Here is a 20,160-nt window from a genome sequence, read left to right on the forward strand (position 1 = left end):
CTTGTATTGCTGGTGAAGGTAGAAAGGTGTCGCAGAGTATTGCAGTTTGTTGTGTATGGGGCTGTGCAGTGGCGCCTGGTGCTCAAAATTTTTGGGGGGTGCGCAAACAAACTGAAAAATACTGAACCCCCTCCCAGCCACTTGTGCCCATCATATGCAGCCACTTGTGCCCATCATATGCAGCCACTTGTGCCCATCAAACGCAGCCACTTGTGCCCATCATATGCAGCCACTTGTGCCCATCATATGCAGCCACTTGTGCCCATCAAACGCAGCCACTTGTGCCCATCATATGCAGCCACTTGTGCCTATCAAACGCAGCCACTTGTGCCCATCATATGCAGCCACTTGTGCCCATCAAATGAAGCCACTGTGCCCATCATCTGCAGCCACTTGTGCCCATCAAACGCAGCCACTTGTGCCCATCATATGCAGCCACTTGTGCCCATCATCTGCAGCCACTGTGCCCATCATCTGCAGCCACTGTGCCCATCATATGCAGCCACTGTGCCCATCATATGCAGCCATTGTGCCCATCAAACGTAGCCACTGTGCCCCTCGTATGCAGCCACTGTGCCCATTGTATGCAGCCACTTGTGCCCATCATATGAAGCCACTTGTGCCCATCAAATGCAGTCGCTTGTGCCCATCATATGCAGCCATTGTGTCCATCATATCCAGCCACTTGTGCCCATCAAATGCAGCCACTGTGTCCATCGTATGCAGCCACTTGTGCCCATCAAATGCAGTCGCTTGTGCCCATCATATGCAGCCATTGTGTCCATCATATCCAGCCACTTGTGCCCATCAAATGCAGCCACTGTGTCCATCATATGCAGCCACTTGTGCCCATCAAATGCAGCCACATGTGCCCATCAAACGTAGCCACTGTGCCCATCAAATGCAGCCACTGTGCCCATCATATGCAGCCACTTGTGCCCATCAAACGCAGCCATTGTGCCCATCAAACGCAGCCATTGTGCCCATCAAACGCAAACATTGTGCCCATCAAATGCAGCCACTGTGCTCAGTATATGCAGTCATTGTGCCCATCGTATGCAGCCACATGTGCCCATCATATGCAGCCATTGTGCCCATCAAATGCAGCCACTGATGCCCATCATATGCAACCACTTGTGCCCATCATATGCAGCCATTGTGCCCATCAAATGCAGCCACTTGTGCCCATCATATGCAGCCACTGTGCCCATCAAATGCAGTCACTTGTGCCCATCATATGCAGCCACTTTTGCCCATCAAATGCAGCCATGGGCTGCCAGAGTTATGTCTGCTGGCTGAGGGGTGACCGGCCAGCTTGGTAAGGTAAACCTTGTCTGGGTAGAGTCCTGGGGCACAGTCACACCGACCCCGACCCCTCACCATGTTTGATAAGCCACAGACCATTGGCCCACTGAAGAAAGGTTTGGGGGTGTGTGCCTGGTGTTTGCTTGCCTGTTTGCAGTGCAGGGGTCTGTGGAGGGAGGGGAGGGGGTCCTGTGTAATGGAGGAGGGGTTCCTATGTAATGATGGGGGTAGTATGAGGGAGGGGGTCCTGTGTAATGATGGAGGAGGGGGATCCAATGTAATGAGGAGGGTAGTAGGGGGAAGATGGTCCTGTGTAATGATGGAGGAGGGGGGGGGGGGTCCTATGCAATGATGAGAGTAGTAGGGGGAGGGGGTCCTGTGTAATTATGGAGGAGGGAGAGTCCTATGTAACGATGAGGGTTGTAGGGGGGAGGGGTCCCATGTATTGATTGAGGAGGGGGATCCTATGTAATGATGAGGGTAGTATGGGGAAGGGGGTCCTGTGTAATGATGGAGGAGGGGGTCCTGTATGATGATGGAGGTAGTATGGGGGAGGGGTCCCATGTATTGATGGAGGAGGGGGGCCCTATGTGATGATGGGGTAGTATGAAAAAGGGGGCCCTATGTAATGATGGAGGAGGGGGGGTCCTATGTAATGATGAGGGTATTAGGGGGAGGGGGTCCTGTGTAATGATGGAGGAGGGTGGTCCTATGTAATGATGAGGGTAGTAGGGGGGAGGGGGTTCTGTGTAATGATGGAGGAGGGGGGCCCTATGTGATGATGAGGGTAGTAGGGGGTTCTGTGTAATGATGGAGGAGGGGGATCCTATGTGATGATGGGGTAGTATGAGCAAGGGGGCCCTGTGTAATAAAGGAGGAGTGGTCCCTATGTAATGATGGGGGTAGTATGGGGAGGGGGTCTCATATATTAATGGAGGAGGGGGGTCCTATGTGATGATGGGGGTAGTATGGGGGAGGGTGTGCTGTGTAATGATGGAGGAGGGGGGTCTTATGTAACTATTGGGGTTAGTATGTGCAAGGAGGTCCTGTGTTATGATGGGGGTAGTAGGGGGGAGGGGGGTCTTGTGTAATGGAGGAGGGGTTCCTATGTAATGATGGGGGTAGTATTGGGGAGGGGGGTCCTGTGCGATGATGGAGGAGGGGGGTCTCATGTGATGATGGGGGTAGTATGGAGGAGGGAGGTCCTATGTAATGATGGAGGTAGTATGGAGGAGGGGGGTCCTATGTAATGATGGGGTTAGTATGGGGGACGGGGGTCCTATGTAATGTGATAGCAAAATTGCATGGAGGGGGGGCAAGAAAATATTTGCCCAGGCCAAATCAATATTGAAGAGGGCCCCAGGGTCAGGGCTGTCTTGGTGGTCTACTCACTATCAGGTGGGTGGTGGTGAAGGGGTGTCGGATGGGTGCCCATACTGACATTGGACCTTTATAAGGAGGGTACGATGTGGATCAGACAGTAGATGGTGGAGGGATCCGGTATTTTCGGTGCCCCCCCCCCCAGGAGGTCTCGGGGGACAGTTTATGGATTCTTCATAGTAAACTCTAGAAGAAGGTTTTGGTTCCTCCAGGAAAGATAAGAGCCTCGGCCGGCAGATATTTTCAGTGACGTATCGGTAAGAAGGAAGCCCCCGGACTCCGCGGTGTTATCAGCAGAACCCCCGACCGCCATTCTCCTCTCCATCAAATTAAGACGGGTTTTCACACTGCTTCCATCCGGACTCCTTCCGGCAGGGCCGAGATAAGGACACCGCGCTTCCCTTCCTGTCTAACACGAGAGGACTTCTTTATTTATTGTATCAGCTTGTGGTTTATGGATGAAATGAATTACACCCCCCATCCGATCCGAGCCCGGCGAGAGGAAAGATTATTTTTAATATCAAGCAGCTGAAAGACATATCTGTATCCGAGCAGACAGAAAATCACAGCGAGTTCCGGGGGAAGATCTGCCATCTGGGGGGAGAGGAGATTTTCAGAGAAGATCTTTTCTTTCAATGAGCAAAAAAAAAACATTGTTTTCTAAATAATTTATATTTTTAAAGCTGAACTCCGATCTGTACAAATATGATCCGAATACGAGAGAGCCGAGAGAACCGAGAGAGCCAAGAGTAGAGATGGCCTTGTGGTTCGCCCGGCGGTCGGTTTGCGGCGAATTTTGCTCGTTCGCGATTCGCCAAACCGGCGGACTTCTTAATTAGAAAAAAGTATTATAACTGGTGTGATAGACCAGTGGCCCCCAAAACAACAGATTGAAGCGGGGTGTTATATACCTTCTTCCACATACATACTGCCCTTCTCAAGAGACTTTTGTCACAGGGTCATTTAAAAAATGACAGGCAGAGGAAGAGGCAGGCCCTTCCGCAGGGGTGGTAGGGGTAGGGCAGGAGCAACAGGCTTGAGCCAACGTGGCAAATTACAGAAGGTGCGTTCGATTACTTTAAAGGACGCACCAGACTTGGTTGAATGGCTCACTCAGCCTTACTCTTCTGCACCCTCCTCATCCTCTCGATCTGCACCCTCTTCTTCACTCTCTGCTGTGTGCACCCCCAAAGACACTACCACCAACAACACCACCACCACATACCTTCCGCTTGAGTCACAGGAATTATTTTCCGATCCATATCAAGACATTTCTGGTGTGCAGCCACTCTTGGTATTGGATCAGGAAGAGGAGGCAGCAACAACCGCTACTCAGCAGTCTGACGACAGTACCCAGATCAGCCCAAGGAGGAGGTTGGTCCCCGGTGTTGTTGCCTACTCCGAGATCTCTACTTATAGCGGTGGGGAAGGTGACGTCGATGATGACGTGTCTAGTGATGTCACGTGGGTGCCCACAAGAGAGGAAGAGGAGGGGAGTTCAGAGGGAGATATGGACCAGCAGATAGGGAGGAGAAGCAGAAATAACTTACATTGCACAGGAGGGACAAAGCAGACTGCAAATGTATCAGGAGCGAGTCATCGACCATGTACGGTCACATCTGGCGCTCCCAGGACACCGGCACATGGCTCCGCAGTGTGGGCTTTTTTTAACGTGTCCGCTGCTGATAATAGCGTCGCCATCTGCAATCTTTGCAGTCAACGCATTAGTCGCGGTAAGCCCAACACTCACCTAGGGACAACCGCCTTAAGAAGGCACATGGGCAGCCATCACCAAGCCCAGTGGGAGCAACGGAACACACAAAGCCACACTCCAGGCTCTCACCGTCCAGCCTCGTCTTCTACTTCTCCTTCTCCTCTCTCCTCACAATTGTCCTCCACTCCACCTTCCATCACGCCAAGCTCACATTTTTCTGCAAAAAGGCAGGCTTCCGTGGGCCTAATGTTTGAGCGTAAAAAAATGATGACGCCGGATAACCCTCTTGCCCAACGGTTGACGGCTGGCTTGTCAGAACTGATAGCCCGCCAACTACTGCCATATAAACTGGTGGACTCGGAGGCCTTTCGCAAATTTGTGGCCATTGGAACACCACAATGGAAGGTCCCAGGAAGGAAGTATTTCTCAGAGAAGGGCATCCCAGAGCTATATGACCATGTTCAGCGGCAAGTGAATGTATCTCTGGCACACAGTGTCGGTGCCAAGATACATCTGACCACAGACACGTGGTCTAGCAAACACGGGCAGGGAAGGTATATCACTTTTACTGCCCACTGGGTGAACCTTCTGACGGCCATCAAGCATGTAACCCGTGGCACCCATGTAGATTTGGTTTTACCGCCACGGATTGCATGCAGGCCTACCTCTTCTTCTCCTCCTCCTACTCCATCCTCCTCCCTCTCCTCCTCGGCTGACTCCTCCTTTTCTGCTGCTAGCGTCTCTTCCGCTGCACCGCCCAAGCTCCCCAGAACCTATTCCACATGCCAGGTGAGACGTTGCCATGCCGTGCTGCGTCTGTTGTGCCTGGAAGCCAAGAGCCACACTGGCCCAGCACTCCTTTCAGCTTTGCGCTCACAGGCAGATCAGTGGCTAACACCGCTCAATTTGACAGTTGGTAAAGTGGTGTGTGACAACGGTGCCAATCTGCTTAGCGCATTGAAACAGGGCAAAATTACGCACATGCCATGCATGGCACACGTCTTAAACTTGGTCGTGCAGCGATTCCTTGTCAAATACCCTGGGGTCCAGGACATCTTGCGGCAGGCAAGGAAAATCTCGGCCCATTTCAGAAGATCTTACACGGCCATGGCTCGCCTTGCTGACATTCAGCGGCGACACCATCTGCCGGTCAGACGTCTTATTTGCGATTGCCCGACGCGATGGAACTCAACCTTCTATATGCTTGATAGGCTGCTCCAGCAGAAACGTGCAGTTAACGTCTACCTGTATGAACTCTGCGAAAGAAACGGTTCTGTGGAGCTGTGGTTTTTTTTCACAGCGCCAGTGGCTGCTCATGTGCGACGCATGCAGACTTCTGCGGCCATTTGAGGAGATCACCAAACTGGTCAGTCGCAGCCATGGCGCCATCAGTGACATGGTACCTTATGCCTTCTTTATGGAGCGTGCATTGCGTCGTGTCATTGATCAAGCCGTGGAGGAGCAGGAGCGGGAAGATGAGGAAGTCGCAATGCTGGATGAATTCCCAGCGGGGGGCTACTCTATCTGAGACAAGTCAACAACAGGAGTCTGAAGAGGAGTCAGAGGAGGATGGTGCCGGGGCGGATGAGGAGGAGCAAGAAGAGCATACTTTAAACCTTTCTGGGACCCCTGTTGTTGTGCGTGGATGGGGAGAGGAGAACGAGGAGGACACCATTATGCTGGATGATGAGCAGGAGCCAGGCCACCACACCGCTTCCAGTTTAGTGCAAATGGGGGCCTTCATGCTCCAGTGTTTTAACAGGGACCCCCTTTAAAAAGCATAAGGGTCAAGGACCAATAATGGGTGGCAACGTACTTAAACCTCTGGTACAAACACAAAGGTGTCCGACTACATCGAGTTAACGCCCGATGTGGACGCTCTGAGGAGTGATGAACCCCTGGACTACTGGGTGGGCAGGCTTGACCTCTGGCCAGAGCTTGCCCAATTTGCAATGGAACTGTTGGCTTGCCCCTCATCCAGTGTCCTGTCCGAAAAGACGTTCAGAGCAGTAGGGGGGATCGTGACCGATAAGCGTACTCACCTAGCTTACGACAGGACAGTGTTGACTACCTCACATTTATAAAAATGAATGAGGCATGGATCTAGGAGGAATTCAACACATGTGACCAGTAGACCATGTATATGCATAACTCTATAAACAATTTATTTAATCTAGCACACAGACCTTTTTTCTACCTTTGGCTCACTTCCTTGTACAAAAAAAGCACACATTACTATATGCTCGTACCCGCCTGTTTGAAGAGGTTGAGCGGTGTCATATTTTTGGGGCCTGCAGTGAGTTGCTGGTATCAGTGCTGCTGTCAGTACTCTCTATCTCGGTGCTGGTGTCAGTGCTCTCTATCTTGGTGCTGGTGTCAGTGCTCTCTATCTCAGTGCCGGTGTCAGTGCTCTCTATCTTGGTGCTGGTGTCAGTGCTCTCTATCTCAGTGCTGGTGTCAGTGCTTAGTCTCTATCTCGGTGCTGGTGTCAGTGCTCAGTCTCTATCTCGGTGCTGGTGTCAGTGAGGGAGATAGCAGCGGAGAAGCCAATCAGCAGGCAGTGCCAGCACCATGGCTGAGGATCAGCACTGGACTGGCACCTCCGGACCACCGCAGTGGAGCCCTGCATAGGTGTGGGTAAGGGCCGGGCAGAGGGAGGGGTCAGGGGCCCAAGCACAGGTTGGGACACTGGCACAGGACTGCGCTCCCCTGACTGTGGCACTGATCATCTCCTGCACCCCCTTCATAGCCTGCCCTGGCCTTTCCTCTCCTCCATGGCCTTCATGCGCTCCTGAATTGTCAAAATTTCAGATAAAAAAAGAATGCTTGTCGTTGTCGATCCCAGATTCACTTCATACATGTGTTATGTCAGTGGCCATGTGGTGGGACTATGTGTGCACAGCTAGTAATTATTTTGTGGCTGAAAATATGACCTGGAGGTTTTTAAGGTTCGCCTGCCATTAAAGTCAATGGAGTCTGCCGCAAACTTTGCGGTTCGCAAACTTTTGCCTGCGTTCGCGGTTTGCGAATCGTCCCGTCGGAAGTTCTTCCATCACTAGCCAAGAGAGCAGAGAGAAATGAGAGAGCCGAGAGAACCGAGAGAACCAAGAGAACCGAGAGAACCGCGTCTTCTTCCTGAATCTCGGTGATCTTTGTGTATTTTCTCCAGATCTGTGCAGTCATCCGGTGTGAGACTTCCTGTAATAAAGACCGCCCCCTGCTGCTCTCTCCCCTTGTACAGGGGGACTGGTCTCAGCTCCTCTCCCTCTTGTAGTTTCCTGCTGAGCCACTCCCACAGCTCTGCTCTCTCTCCTTGTGCAGGGGGACAGGTCTTGTCTCCGCCCCTCCTGTAAATTTCAGAAGTGGGTGGAGCCTGCTGGGCCCCTCCCACAGCTCTGCTCCCTCTCCTTGTGCAGGGGGACAGGTTTTGTCTCCGCCCCTCCTGTAAATTTCAGTAGTGGGTGGAGCCTGCTGGGCACCTCCCACAGCTCTGCTCCCTCTCCTTGTGCAGGGGGACAGGTTTTGTCTCCGCCCCTCCTGTAAATTTCAGTAGTGGGTGGAGCCTATTGGGCTCCTCCCAAAGCTCTGCTCTCTCTCCTTGTGCATGGGGACTGGTCTTGTGAAGTTCCATTAATTTCAAATCAAAATTCAGACAAATTTTTCATTATTCAGAGATTCAGATGCAACCAATTCTCCCGATTACAATAGTAACAAACAAATTTAAACAAATCAGAAGCTACAAAACAAAATTCAGCCGAAATTCGAATTTGAATGAATTACGGAATTGAATTTCAAAAACAAGAATAGAATAAAATAGAATAGGAAATAAAGAAATAGAATATAACATAATAATGTAGTTTCCTGCTGAGCCCCTCCCACAGCTCTGCTCTCTCTCCTTGTGCAGGGGGACAGGTCTTGTCTCCGCCCCTCCTGTAAATTTCAGAAGTGGGTGGAGCCTGCTGGGCCCCTCCCACAGCTCTGCTCCCTCTCCTTGTGCAGGGGGACAGGTTTTGTCTCCGCCCCTCCTGTAAATTTCAGTAGTGGGTGGAGCCTGCTGGGCACCTCCCACAGCTCTGCTCCCTCTCCTTGTGCAGGGGGACAGGTCTTGTCTCCGCCCCTCCTGTAAATTTCAGTAGTGGGTGGAGCCTGCTGGGCCCCTCCCACAGCTCTGCTCCCTCTCCTTGTGCAGGGGGACAGGTTTTGTCTCCGCCCCTCCTGTAAATTTCAGTAGTGGGTGGAGCCTGCTGGGCCCCTCCCACAGCTCTGCTCCCTCTCCTTGTGCAGGGGGACAGGTTTTGTCTCCGCCCCTCCTGTAAATTTCAGTAGTGGGTGGAGCCTGCTGAGCCCCTCCCACAGCTCTGCTCTCTCTCCTTGTGCAGGGGGACAGGTCTTGTCTCCGCCCCTCCTGTAAATTTCAGTAGTGGGTGGAGCCTATTGGGCTCCTCCCAAAGCTCTGCTCTCTCTCCTTGTGCATGGGGACTGGTCTTGTGAAGTTCCATTAATTTCAAATCAAAATTCAGACAAATTTTTCATTATTCAGAGATTCAGATGCAACCAATTCTCCCGATTACAATAGTAACAAACAAATTTAAACAAATCAGAAGCTACAAAACAAAATTCAGCCGAAATTCGAATTTGAATGAATTACGGAATTGAATTTCAAAAACAAGAATAGAATAAAATAGAATAGGAAATAAAGAAATAGAATATAACATAATAAAAAATATTAAAATAGGAAAGAATAGAGTATAACAGATCAAAATAGAATAGGAAATAAAATAATAGAATAGAATTAAGAGAATAGCATATGAAATAATAGGGTAAAACAACAAAATAGAATAGAAAAGAAAAAGAATAGAATAGAATAGAAAATAGGGGAACATAGAATAGAATATAAAATAATAGAGTAAAACAACAAAATAGAATAGAAAAGAAAAAGAATAGAATAGAATATAAAATAGGGGAACATAATAGAATAGAATATAAAATAATAGAGTAAACCAATAGAATAGAACAAAAATAGAAAACAAGGGAATATAAAAGAATAGAGTAGAGAAGAACAGAAAATAATAGAATACAATAGAAAAGAATAGCATAGAATAAACAATAGAATAAAATAAAAAGAATATAACTGTTTACAGAAATTTGAATAGAAAAGAATCAAATAGAGAAGAAAAAAAATAGAAAAGCAAAGAATAGACTAGAAAAGATGACAATAGAATAAACAATAGGCTAGAATAAAATAGAAGGAAATATAAATCATATAAACATCTTCCAAAATTTGAATAGTATAAATTCAAATAGAATAGGAAAAAAATAGAATAGAAAAGCAAAGAATAGCATAGAAAATAAGAGAATAGACAATAGATTAGAATAGAAGGAAATAACACTAATATAACTATCTTTTGCAATTTGAATAGAATACAATCAAATAGAATAGACTAGAATATAAAAAAAACAATAGAATAAAATAGAATGGAACTGTCTTCTGAAGTTTGAATTTCAAATAGAATAAATTCAAATTTGATTCAGATATTCCAAATTCGGCCAAATTGGATTCACCTCCACCGAATTTGGAAAATCTGAATCAAATTCGAAAACGAATGAAAGGAATTTAATGAATGTAACGAAACAAAATGATTTAAATAACAAATGGAAACAAAACAAATGTTTTTTGTTCTGCTCGTGTATAAGGTAGATTGGTCTTGTCTCCGCCCCCTACCTTTCTGCATGCAGCCTGTAGTGGGTGGGGTTTTCTGGGGCCCTCCCACAGCTCCTGCTTTCTCTCCTTGTGCAGGGTAACTTGTTTTGTCCCCGCCCCCCTCCTGCAGCAGGGAAGGGAGGGCGCCTCTAAGTGCAGACTTAAGCAGAAATGTTATTAGGACTTCACAATGGCGGCTCACATGATAGGAGAGAACGAAGGGATCGTTATAATGAAAACCGAAACTCGATCGCTGGTCTCTGAGGAGAGGAATGTGTATCCAGCCGTCAGAGGGGAGGAAGCTGGCCCAGGAAACCATCCAAAGAGAGGGGCTGGAATGCGCCCGGGCCGCAGCGCTGGCGTGATGACGTCTCCATAACAAGCAACATGTTGACGAGCATGTGCAATGCCACTGTCAGGCATGCGCGCTCCTTTCTCAAGCGTGGTCAGCATGCATGCCCAACGTCATCATGCCAGCGCTGCTCTCCAGGTTCCCCATCCAGGGCTGTGCATGAGAGCAGCGGCCTCTGTCCTGCCTCCCTTCTGTGGGAGGGGCCAGGAGTGCCGGCAGGGGACCCGAGAAGAGGGGATTCAGGGCTGCTCTGTGCAAATCCATTACAGGGCAGGTGAGTATAACATTTTTGATATTAAAAAGCGCTTACCCCACCCCCTTCCTGCCCCCCCCCCCAATACCGGACACCTACATCCTCTTCCTGCCCAGACCAGTTATTAGCTTTCAGCACTGTCGCACTTTGAATGACAATTACGCGGTCATGCAACATTGTAACCATGTGACATTTTTTATCATTTTCTTCACACAAGTAGAGATTTCTTTTGGTGGTATTTAATCCTTAAAAAGACCAAAAATGTTTTAAAAAAAATGTTTTTAACTTATTTTCTGTCAGTAAATTTTGTAACTGAGTAATTTTTCACCTTCCTCTCTGATGTGCGCTGATGAGACGGCACTGTTGGGCACTGATAGGCTGAACTGGTGGGCATTGATGAGGTGGCACTGATGAGGAGGCACTAATATGCCGCACTTATGGGCACTAATAGGTGGCACCGATGGGCACTAATAAGTGGAACTGATATGCGACACAGGTCGGCACTAGTGGGCGCTGATAGGTGGCACGGATAGGCGGTACTGATGGGCACTGGTGGTCATTGATGGGTGGCACTGATGGGCATTGATCGACAGCAGTGAAGGGCAGCACTGATAGGCGGCACTGATTGCCAGCACAGACTGGCATCACTAATGGCCACTGATTGATGGCACTTGTGGGCAGTGGTGGGCACTGATTGCTGCCCCTGGTGGGCACTGATGGCTGGCATTGGTGGGCAATGGTGGGCACTGATTGGCGACACTGTATTGCTATATTGTGATGATCAGTGCCCTGATTACATTCCTAGATGTCCCCCTGCGTGGAGATGATGCTGATCGGCTCTCCTCTCCTCACACTCTGTCAGTGTGAGGCGAGGAGAGCTGATTACCGGCATCTCCGTGTTTACATGTGACCGGCTGTGATTGGACACAGCTGATCACATGGTTAAAGAGCTGCAGAGACAGAGATCGGAGTCTCTGATCGCCACGCGCCTCCACAGACATACGAGAGCAGCCGGGATGCCGTCATGTGATGTCGTCCCAGAACGAGAGCCGCACCGCCCCGCTGTCATTTGACGGTGGGCGGGCGGCAAGCAGTTAATATCACTTTAAGCGCCCGTCCACACGTGACAGTTCAATCGGTACGACTCTGACTTTAAAAATGCTCCTGCACTATTTCTGGCGATACCTTGTCACGCCGAGCGCACACAAACATGTGGCCTCTCATCGGCCGGGTCTTGGCGCCAAGCGGCCGCACATTTGCGTGCAATAGCGCCGGTAGAGCCGAGCTGAGAGCCCCTCCCCCGGCACAGTTGCCAGCGTCTAACTGAAAAGCTCCCATTTGCTGCTTGCGATCGGGAGATTTCCGATCATGTGACCACCATGACAGCCAGCCATGGCGGTCGTAAGACCAAAAAAAAAGCCTTGCCCCGCCTCCCGGCTTTCTAAAGCCCTTCACAGGGTTAATAAATGATACATTGTATGTGTTCTGCTGATTTGTCTTTGTAGTAAAGAAGCCGTCTCATATGTTTGGTGATTGGGAGTCGGCACACCAGCCGGTGACATGAGAATTCCCTCATTGCTTTAGAAGTCCTCCAAAGTCCAACAAACGCCATTATATGTGCAATGAGTCCGTCCCGGGAAGATGATATCTCCTCCACCGGTTCCTCTACCGATTCACCGTTATCAATCTCTCTGTCTGTTTCCTTCTGTATTTTCCTATTTTTCACCATCTGGGATTCACCACCCGCTGTCCCCGTGTCCTCCATACTTCACTAGCGCCCTCTCTCTCTCTCTCTCCTTCTCCATCTTCCACACTCCTGACCTTCATTCTCTCCTTCTTGTCTCCATTAATGGTCCCCTGGGACCTTCCCCAGACTTTTTCATGTATCTTGAATGGGACCTAATGGGTTTTTAGCACCTGTCTTTAAATTACAAGCCTGAACCAATTGGAAAGGTGAAGAAGTGAACCTCCATTAAATGGGACAGAACGCAAGAGACCAAACGATCCCCGAACGCCACTTTGGTGTCTTCACATTTAAACGCTCAACACTTTTTAAGACGTGAAGCCCTAGAGCAATGCCGTCTGCATCTGCCTAAAAGCATAGATGGAGTGCGTTACACAACCCTTTGTGCTATCTCTGTGTATGGATGCCACGCGTACCATCTATGTGTCCTGGATCTATTTCAAGATCACATTTTATGGTCCAGAAATCTCTGAAAGACTTGCAGCACAGAACATCCTTTTATACAAAATGTTTGGTGCAGTACGCCAATTACCTCAATCCTCCGATTCACCCCAAAGTCTTCATTTCTGGCATACACCCTACATTTCTATCACTGTTTCCTAAAATGTGGAAAGTACTGGAAATGGCTGTACTTTGAATGGCACAGATGACGTGGCCTTTAAAAGGAGCACCGTTAAGAGCCAACAATGTAGATATACCTGTGCGGTTCCCTACGGTCCAAAATGTATCACTGACAGACAGTAGTGAACTAGAACGGTGGTCCTCAACCCATGGCCCCAACCCATGGCTCTCTCCTCATGTGCCTTCAGCCAGCTGAAGATCCCATAACCTCCCACAGTGCCTCACAGCTCCCCTTGTGCCACCAAACCTCTCATAGTGGCCCACAGTGCCTGTCAACCTCCCACAGGGCCTCCCAGCTCCCCTTGTGCCACCAAACCTCCCATAGTGGCCCACAGTGCCTGTCAACCTCCCATGGTGCCTCCCAGCTCCCCTTGTGCCACCAAACCTCCCATAGTGGCCCACAGTGCCTGTCAACCTCCCACAGTGCCTCCCAGCTCCCCTTGTGCCACCAAACCTCCCATAGTGGCCCACAGTGCCTGTCAACCTCCCATAGTGCCTCCAAGCTCCCCTTGTGCCACCAAACCTCTCATAGTGGCCCACAGTGCCTGTCAACCTCCCACAGGGCCTCCCAGCTCCCCTTGTGCCACCAAACCTCCCATAGTGGCCCACAGTGCCTGTCAACCTCCCATGGTGCCTCCCAGCTCCCCTTGTGCCACCAAACCTCCCATAGTGGCCCACAGTGCCTGTCAACCTCCCACAGTGCCTCCCAGCTCCCCTTGTGCCACCAAACCTCCCATAGTGGCCCACAGTGCCTGTCAACCTCCCACAGGGCCTCCCAGCTCCCCTTGTGCCACCAAACCTCCCATAGTGGCCCACAGTGCCTGTCAACCTCCCACAGTGCCTCCCAGCTCCCCTTGTGCCACCAAACCTCTCACTGTGTGGCCCTTGCTCTCTCTTCCTGGACCTTCAGCTAGCTGCAGATCCACCCATACAGTGCCCCTCAGCTCATATAGGGACACCCAATCTCTCATAGCGGTCCATAGTGACCCCAATGGACCCCTAAGAACCCTCAGTCCCCAAAGTGCCTGCCAGCCTCCTACAGTGCTTCCCAGCTCCCATAGTGCCACCAAACTTCTCATAGCGGTCTATTCTCTGGCCCTGGATCTTTCATCCTGGGCCATCAGCTAGCTACAGATCCCCTAGCCTCCCACAGTGCCTTCCAGCTCCCACAGTGCCACCACACCCCTTATAGTGGCCCACTGTGTGGCTCTGGATTCTCTTCTTGGTCCTTCAGCTAGCTGCAGATCCCCTAACTTCCCACAGTGCCTCCCAGCACCCATAGTGTCACTGAACCTCCTATATTGGCCCACAGTGCCCCTCAACCACCTATAGCCTCCCCCAGACCCAGTAAGAGCCCTCAGTCCCCACAGTGCCCCCCCCAGCCCCCCAAAAGCCCCTTAGTTTGCTACAGAGCCTCCAGAAATGGAGAGACCTCAGAAATGTGCTTCTGGAAGAATGGTCAAACATTCCCCTAGATACCCTCCTAAACCTTGTGGATGACCTTACCAGAAGAGGTGAAGCTGTTATGGCTACAAAGGGCCAACCCAATATTGAACCCTCCGGACTAAGACTGGGATGTCATTAAAGTTCATGTGTATGTAAAGGCGGGTGTCCCAATACTTTTGGTAATATAGTATATATATGCCGGTCCAACATGCACTGAATGCATAAATCGTGTCACCAACATATATTTGAACGCCTGGCCATTCCCCAACAATAATTCCCCATCCCTGAATGATCTTCTCATTCTGTCTATATTTTCATCTTATGAATTTTATGAGGAATGCAAAGTGTTTTTCTGTGATGGATTGATAAAGTTGTTTGATACGGTTTGTAGTTCTCGATTTATAACTCGGATCTTTTTGTTGGAAGCCTGCAGCTGGAAGGATCGGAGGTTCTGCTGGCACCCGAGGTCACCTGTGGACCGCTTGACTTAACCTTCTCTACTCCCGTGGCCTTAACCATCCCCCACTGCGCCGAAGTGAGCTGTGACTGGAACGTCCGACTGAAGAGGAGAACCCAACAGGGAAAATGGGAGGTGAGTGTCCAATGAGCGCATAATAGACTCGATTTACAAAGCTTCACACAAAGGACATTTGTAAAGGATAAGCTCACCTTATAAACAAGTTCCATGTCTATACACATATTTAGGGTGTAACATGTAACAGTACAGCACCTCCCTGTACCCACCCACCCCCTAACCCCAGCAGCAGGCTGGGGATCTTCTCCCTGCACCCACTGTCACAATTTAAAACCAGTGCTCTGCCCACACAGCCAGTGCCAGATTTATACGGGGGCAAAAGGGGAAATTGCCCCAGGCCCCACTACCAGAGGGGGCCTCAGATTTCCTTTATAAGTAAATGTAATAATTATCAAATTAGTTTTATTATTAAAAAAAAAAAATCAGAAGGTGTGTGTGAGTGTCCGGAGACGGAACAGTGAAAAGAGAAGCGTAATCAAACTTTCCAAGGTGGATGCTGCATCTGCCCCCCTCTGGCTCTAACACTGAGGACTGAGCGATCAAACACCACCGATTGTTGGGTGCTCAGAGCTTCCTGAGCAGAGAGTTGGTGACTGGTAGTCACCGGCTCTCTGCTCTGCACCCCTCCCCCCCACTCACTGGAGTGCTGGGCTGGGAAGGAGGGGGTGGGAGCGGCCAGCTCAGGCTCTCAGTGGCTCAATGGGAGGTTGAGCCATGTGCCGGTCCAGGTGTTTTCTGATCATATGGTCGTGATCTTCCCCCAGCCTGTAGTCCTCTATAAATTATCTGAGAATTTTTATGAATATACAGGGGGAATATTATATATAATATATCATGTTATAGGTCTTAGGCCGGGTTCACATATACAGTATGCAAATTGATCTGGAGAGTCTGTAAGTGGGTTGCTATGATATCTGGGACCCTCAACCCTCACCTCCGTAACCGTTCCTCAATAAAAAGTAACTGGCGTCCAATATCCTTTCTCAGCCCCCCCCCCCCCCCTCATTTTACCCATGGAGCCCTGGAGTGAAATGCTACTCCTCCCTTGGCCTCTGGAGGTGCCATCCTCCTTTTGGGGTGTCGGAGGGGTTGTGCACCAAAATAGGTCCAATGGTCACCAGGACACAACAAGACCTTCCATTTGTAGAAGGGATAGACTTTTTTCCGACCAGCCTCTGTCTTTAAACCCCCCCCACCCCCCTCTTTTTTTTTCCTTCCAGGAAGTGATGTGTACAGACGATGAAACCACTTCATTTTATTGCCTTCTGGACCCCTTCGCTTGCCATATATTAATGGACAGTTTTGGCACATATGCTTTGGTGGGGGAACCTCTCACAGACTGTGCGGTGAAGGAGCTCAAGGTGGCCGTGTTTGGATGTATGTCCTGCAACTCCTTAGACTACAACCTGAGAGTTTATTGTATGGACAACACCCCGTGTGCGTTTCAGGTAAGACTTTGGAAATGCCGACCGATTAGGACCTTAGGACCATGCCAAAATGTGTACCATGTGGTCCATCAACGCAATCCGATGACACTCCTCTCCATATAAGCTGCTAAATGTAGAACGCAATGAGTGGACCTTTGGACATTTCATACATCAAACATTTGATCCGGGTATTATTGTGATCGGGATGAAATGTTTGCTTTATACAGTTATTGATTTGATTGTATTGTCTATTTTAGACAGATTCATTGACAACGTTATATATATAATTTGTATGACATCATCCAGTCCTGAAGAAGCATCGGTGGTCTACGAAACGCGTCGACTTGTATTGTGTGTCGAGGTTCATCTTATTTGATCTATACAAGAGTAGACATGTGCACTGCCGAAAAATGTGTTTGTTTTAGTGTCATTAGTTTTTATGTTTTTTTTTTTTTTTCGGGTCAATCGTTATGATCGCAATTTGTGAATTTGTAAATTCGAAAAAATTCGGAAATCCGGAAATCAAGAAAGTTATTCTTTTGAAACTTCAGATTTCCTAACTAATAATAACTAACTATTAAATTATAGATATTGGAATTTCCTTTCAAATTTGGCTGTTAGTGAACGTAACGAATATGAATTTATCCGAAGTTACAAATGATTAGAAATAAGGAATGCCGCATCTAAACGAATGAAACGGAACAAATTAAAGTGATTGTAAGGGCTCGGGTTTTTCATAGTTTTTTTTTTTTAAATAACAAACAAACATGTTATACTTACCTCTACTGTGCAGCTCGTTTTGCACAGAGTGGCCCCCGAACATTCCATTTCTGGGGTCCCTCGATGGTGCTCGCGGCTCCTCCCTATATCAGATAACCCCCTAAGAGAAGCGCTTTCCCCCTGGGGTCACCTTGCGGGCGCGCTCCCGAGTCCAGCATTTATGTCCATAGACGCGAATACCGGACTCGGCCCTGACCCCAGGCGCCCGCATTATTGGATTTGATTGACAGCAACAGGAGCCAATTGCTGTGCCGCTATAAATCTATCCAATCAAGAGCCGGGACCCCGCGGAGTGGGTCCCCACTGAGGGAAACATGGGGCTCAGGTAATTAAAACGGGGGGGGGGGGGCAATCACTGCCAGGTGTTTTTTCACCTTAATGCATAGGATGCATGAGAGTTTACAACCCCATTAATAATAATAGTAAATAATAATAGTAATAAATAATAATAGTAATAAATAATAATAATAATAATCGTAAATAATAATAATAATATAATAATAATAGTAAATAATAATAATAGTAAATAATAATAGTTAATAATAATAATAATAATAATAATAATAATAATAATAATAGTTAATAATAATAATAGTTAATAATAGTAAATAATAATAGTAAATAATAATAATAATAATAATAATAATAGTAAATAATAATAATAATAATAATAGTAAATAATAGTAATAATAATAATAAAACTTTATTATTATTATTGTTATTTATTATTATTAATTCATTCTGTTCCATTCGTTTTTAGGATAATTCGTAACTTCGGATAAATTTGTATTCGTTACATTCACTAACCACCAAATTTGAAAGGAAATTCCAATACCTATCATTTAATAATTGGTAATAGTTAAGTTATTAGTTAGTTATTATTTTCAGATTTTCAAATTTTCGGATTTTCAAATTTCAGAATTTCAGAATGTGCGAATTTTCAAACATTTGAATTTAGGAATATTCTAAAAAAAAAAAAAAATAATTAAACGGTTTTTCGTTCATTCGAATATTTCCTGATTAACGAATTTGTTTTCACTTGGTGATCCTGCCAGTAAGTCTGCTATTTTTCAAACCACTTAAAGACCAGATGTTTTCCTGTCATTTGTTGTTTACATGTAAAAATCAGTATTTTTTGATAGAAAATAACTTAGAACCCCCAAACATTATATATATATATATATATATCTTTTTTTTTGCAAAGACCCTAGAGAATAAAATAGAAAATCGCTGCAATACTTTACTCACACTGTATTTGCTCAGAGGTCTTACAAAAAATATATATATTTTTTTCCGTTTGCTTTTCCGATTCTCCCCCCCCCCCCCCCCTCTTCCTGCCCAGGTCTATTTTCACCTTTCAGCGTTGTCACACTTTGAATGACAACTGCTCGGTCATGTAACACAGCACACATAGGAAATTTTTATAATTTTTTTGAGACAGATAGAGATTTATTTTGGTGGTATTTAATCACCACTGGGGGTATTTTTTTTTTTTTTAGCTTAATAAAAAACAAAAAACAAAAGAACATTTTGAAGAAAAAAAAATTCTTCAATTCTGTTATACAATTTTGCAAATAAGTAATTTTTCTTCTTTAATGATGATGCTGCACTGATGGGCACTGATGAAGCTGCACTGATGGGCACTGATGAGGCGGCACTGATGAGGCTGCACTGATGGGCACTGATGAGGCTGCACTGATGGGCACTGATGAGGCGGCACTGATGATGCTGCACTGATGAGCACTGATGACGCTGCATTAATGAAGCAGCACTGGTGGGCACTCATAAGGCTACACTGATGGGCACTGATGAGGCTGCACTGATGGACACTGATGGGGCAGCACTGATGACGCTGCACTGATGGGCACTGATGAAGCTGCACTGATGGACACTGATAAGACAGCACTGATAAGCTGCACTGATGGGCACTGATGAGGCTGCACTGATGGGCACTAATAAGGCTGCACTGATGGGCACTGGTGAGGCTGCACTGATGGGCACTGACAGGAGGCACTGATGAGGCTACACTGCTGGTTGGCGCCCTGATTGTCAGTGTAAACATCCCCTGTAAGTGGTAAGTCAGTTATGGGCTTTCCTCTCCTCAGACACTGACATGGCCGAGGAAAGGCAATGCCGACATCCAGTCACGATGGTAAAGCCTTCATTCTGTTATAGGCCGGGTAGGAAGAAGGTTTCCCCAAGAGTACATTTGTGGGCCCATTTTCTTGGTGTGTATCTTCACCGTATTTACAAAGAATTGTATAGAGGCCTCATAAACTGCCCTTATTCCATGGCATTGTCTCAGGATATAGATAAGAGCCGTGAGGGGCCCCTCAGCAGAACCTCGGGGTAGAGTAGAGTAGAGGTCTTTCTGAACCGATAATCAGAGACTTTCCGTAGAGCCGCAGAATGTGATTGACTCAAAATTGACTCAAAATTGTCCGCCGGAGAGTGTCGTGCCAACATTGCAAGGAATAAGAGAAGAAGAAGGCGGCAGCGGCGGTGACAGAAGACCAGGCCAACGCTAGTAAAAGAGCTATAAGAAGATAGCGGAGGCCCGGCAAGAAGAACCGAAGAGCGGGACAAGACCCCGAAGTCAGAAGAAGACTCCAGAACGGCAGCGACGACGAAGAAGAAAGCCGGGCTCCTCTGCTAGTAAAAGAGCTAGCAGAAGATAGCGGAGGAGTCTGGCGAGAAGACCCCCCAAGACGGAAGAAGACCCCCGGAGCTGTCTAATAAATTATTTTAAAAACTTGTGTTGTGTGTTTTTTATTTACACTTTTTTCACCAGGTGAATGGGTTAGGGGTACATCGTACCCCATACTCATTGACATAGGGTGGGGGGGACCGGTATCTGAGGGCCCCCTTATTAAAGGGGGCTCCCGGATTCCGATAAGCCCCC

General features: G+C 47.8%; 1 protein-coding gene across 1 annotated transcript in view; it reads left to right on the plus strand.

Annotated features, from left to right (window-relative positions):
* The window catches only part of UNC5D (unc-5 netrin receptor D), a 1,128,748-nt gene that overhangs the window by 956,636 nt on the left and 151,952 nt on the right, over positions 1 to 20,160 (plus strand). Inside the window, 2 exon segments of the mRNA XM_077484820.1 lie at positions 14,943 to 15,108; positions 16,272 to 16,499. Of these exon segments, the coding sequence (XP_077340946.1) occupies positions 14,943 to 15,108; positions 16,272 to 16,499 (394 nt within the window).

Source organism: Lithobates pipiens, unplaced genomic scaffold (genome assembly GCF_037356315.1).
Source record: "Lithobates pipiens isolate NorthernLeopardFrog02 unplaced genomic scaffold, aLitPip1_a1.2 Scaffold_162, whole genome shotgun sequence".
NCBI classification, from domain to species: Eukaryota; Metazoa; Chordata; class Amphibia; order Anura; family Ranidae; genus Lithobates; species Lithobates pipiens.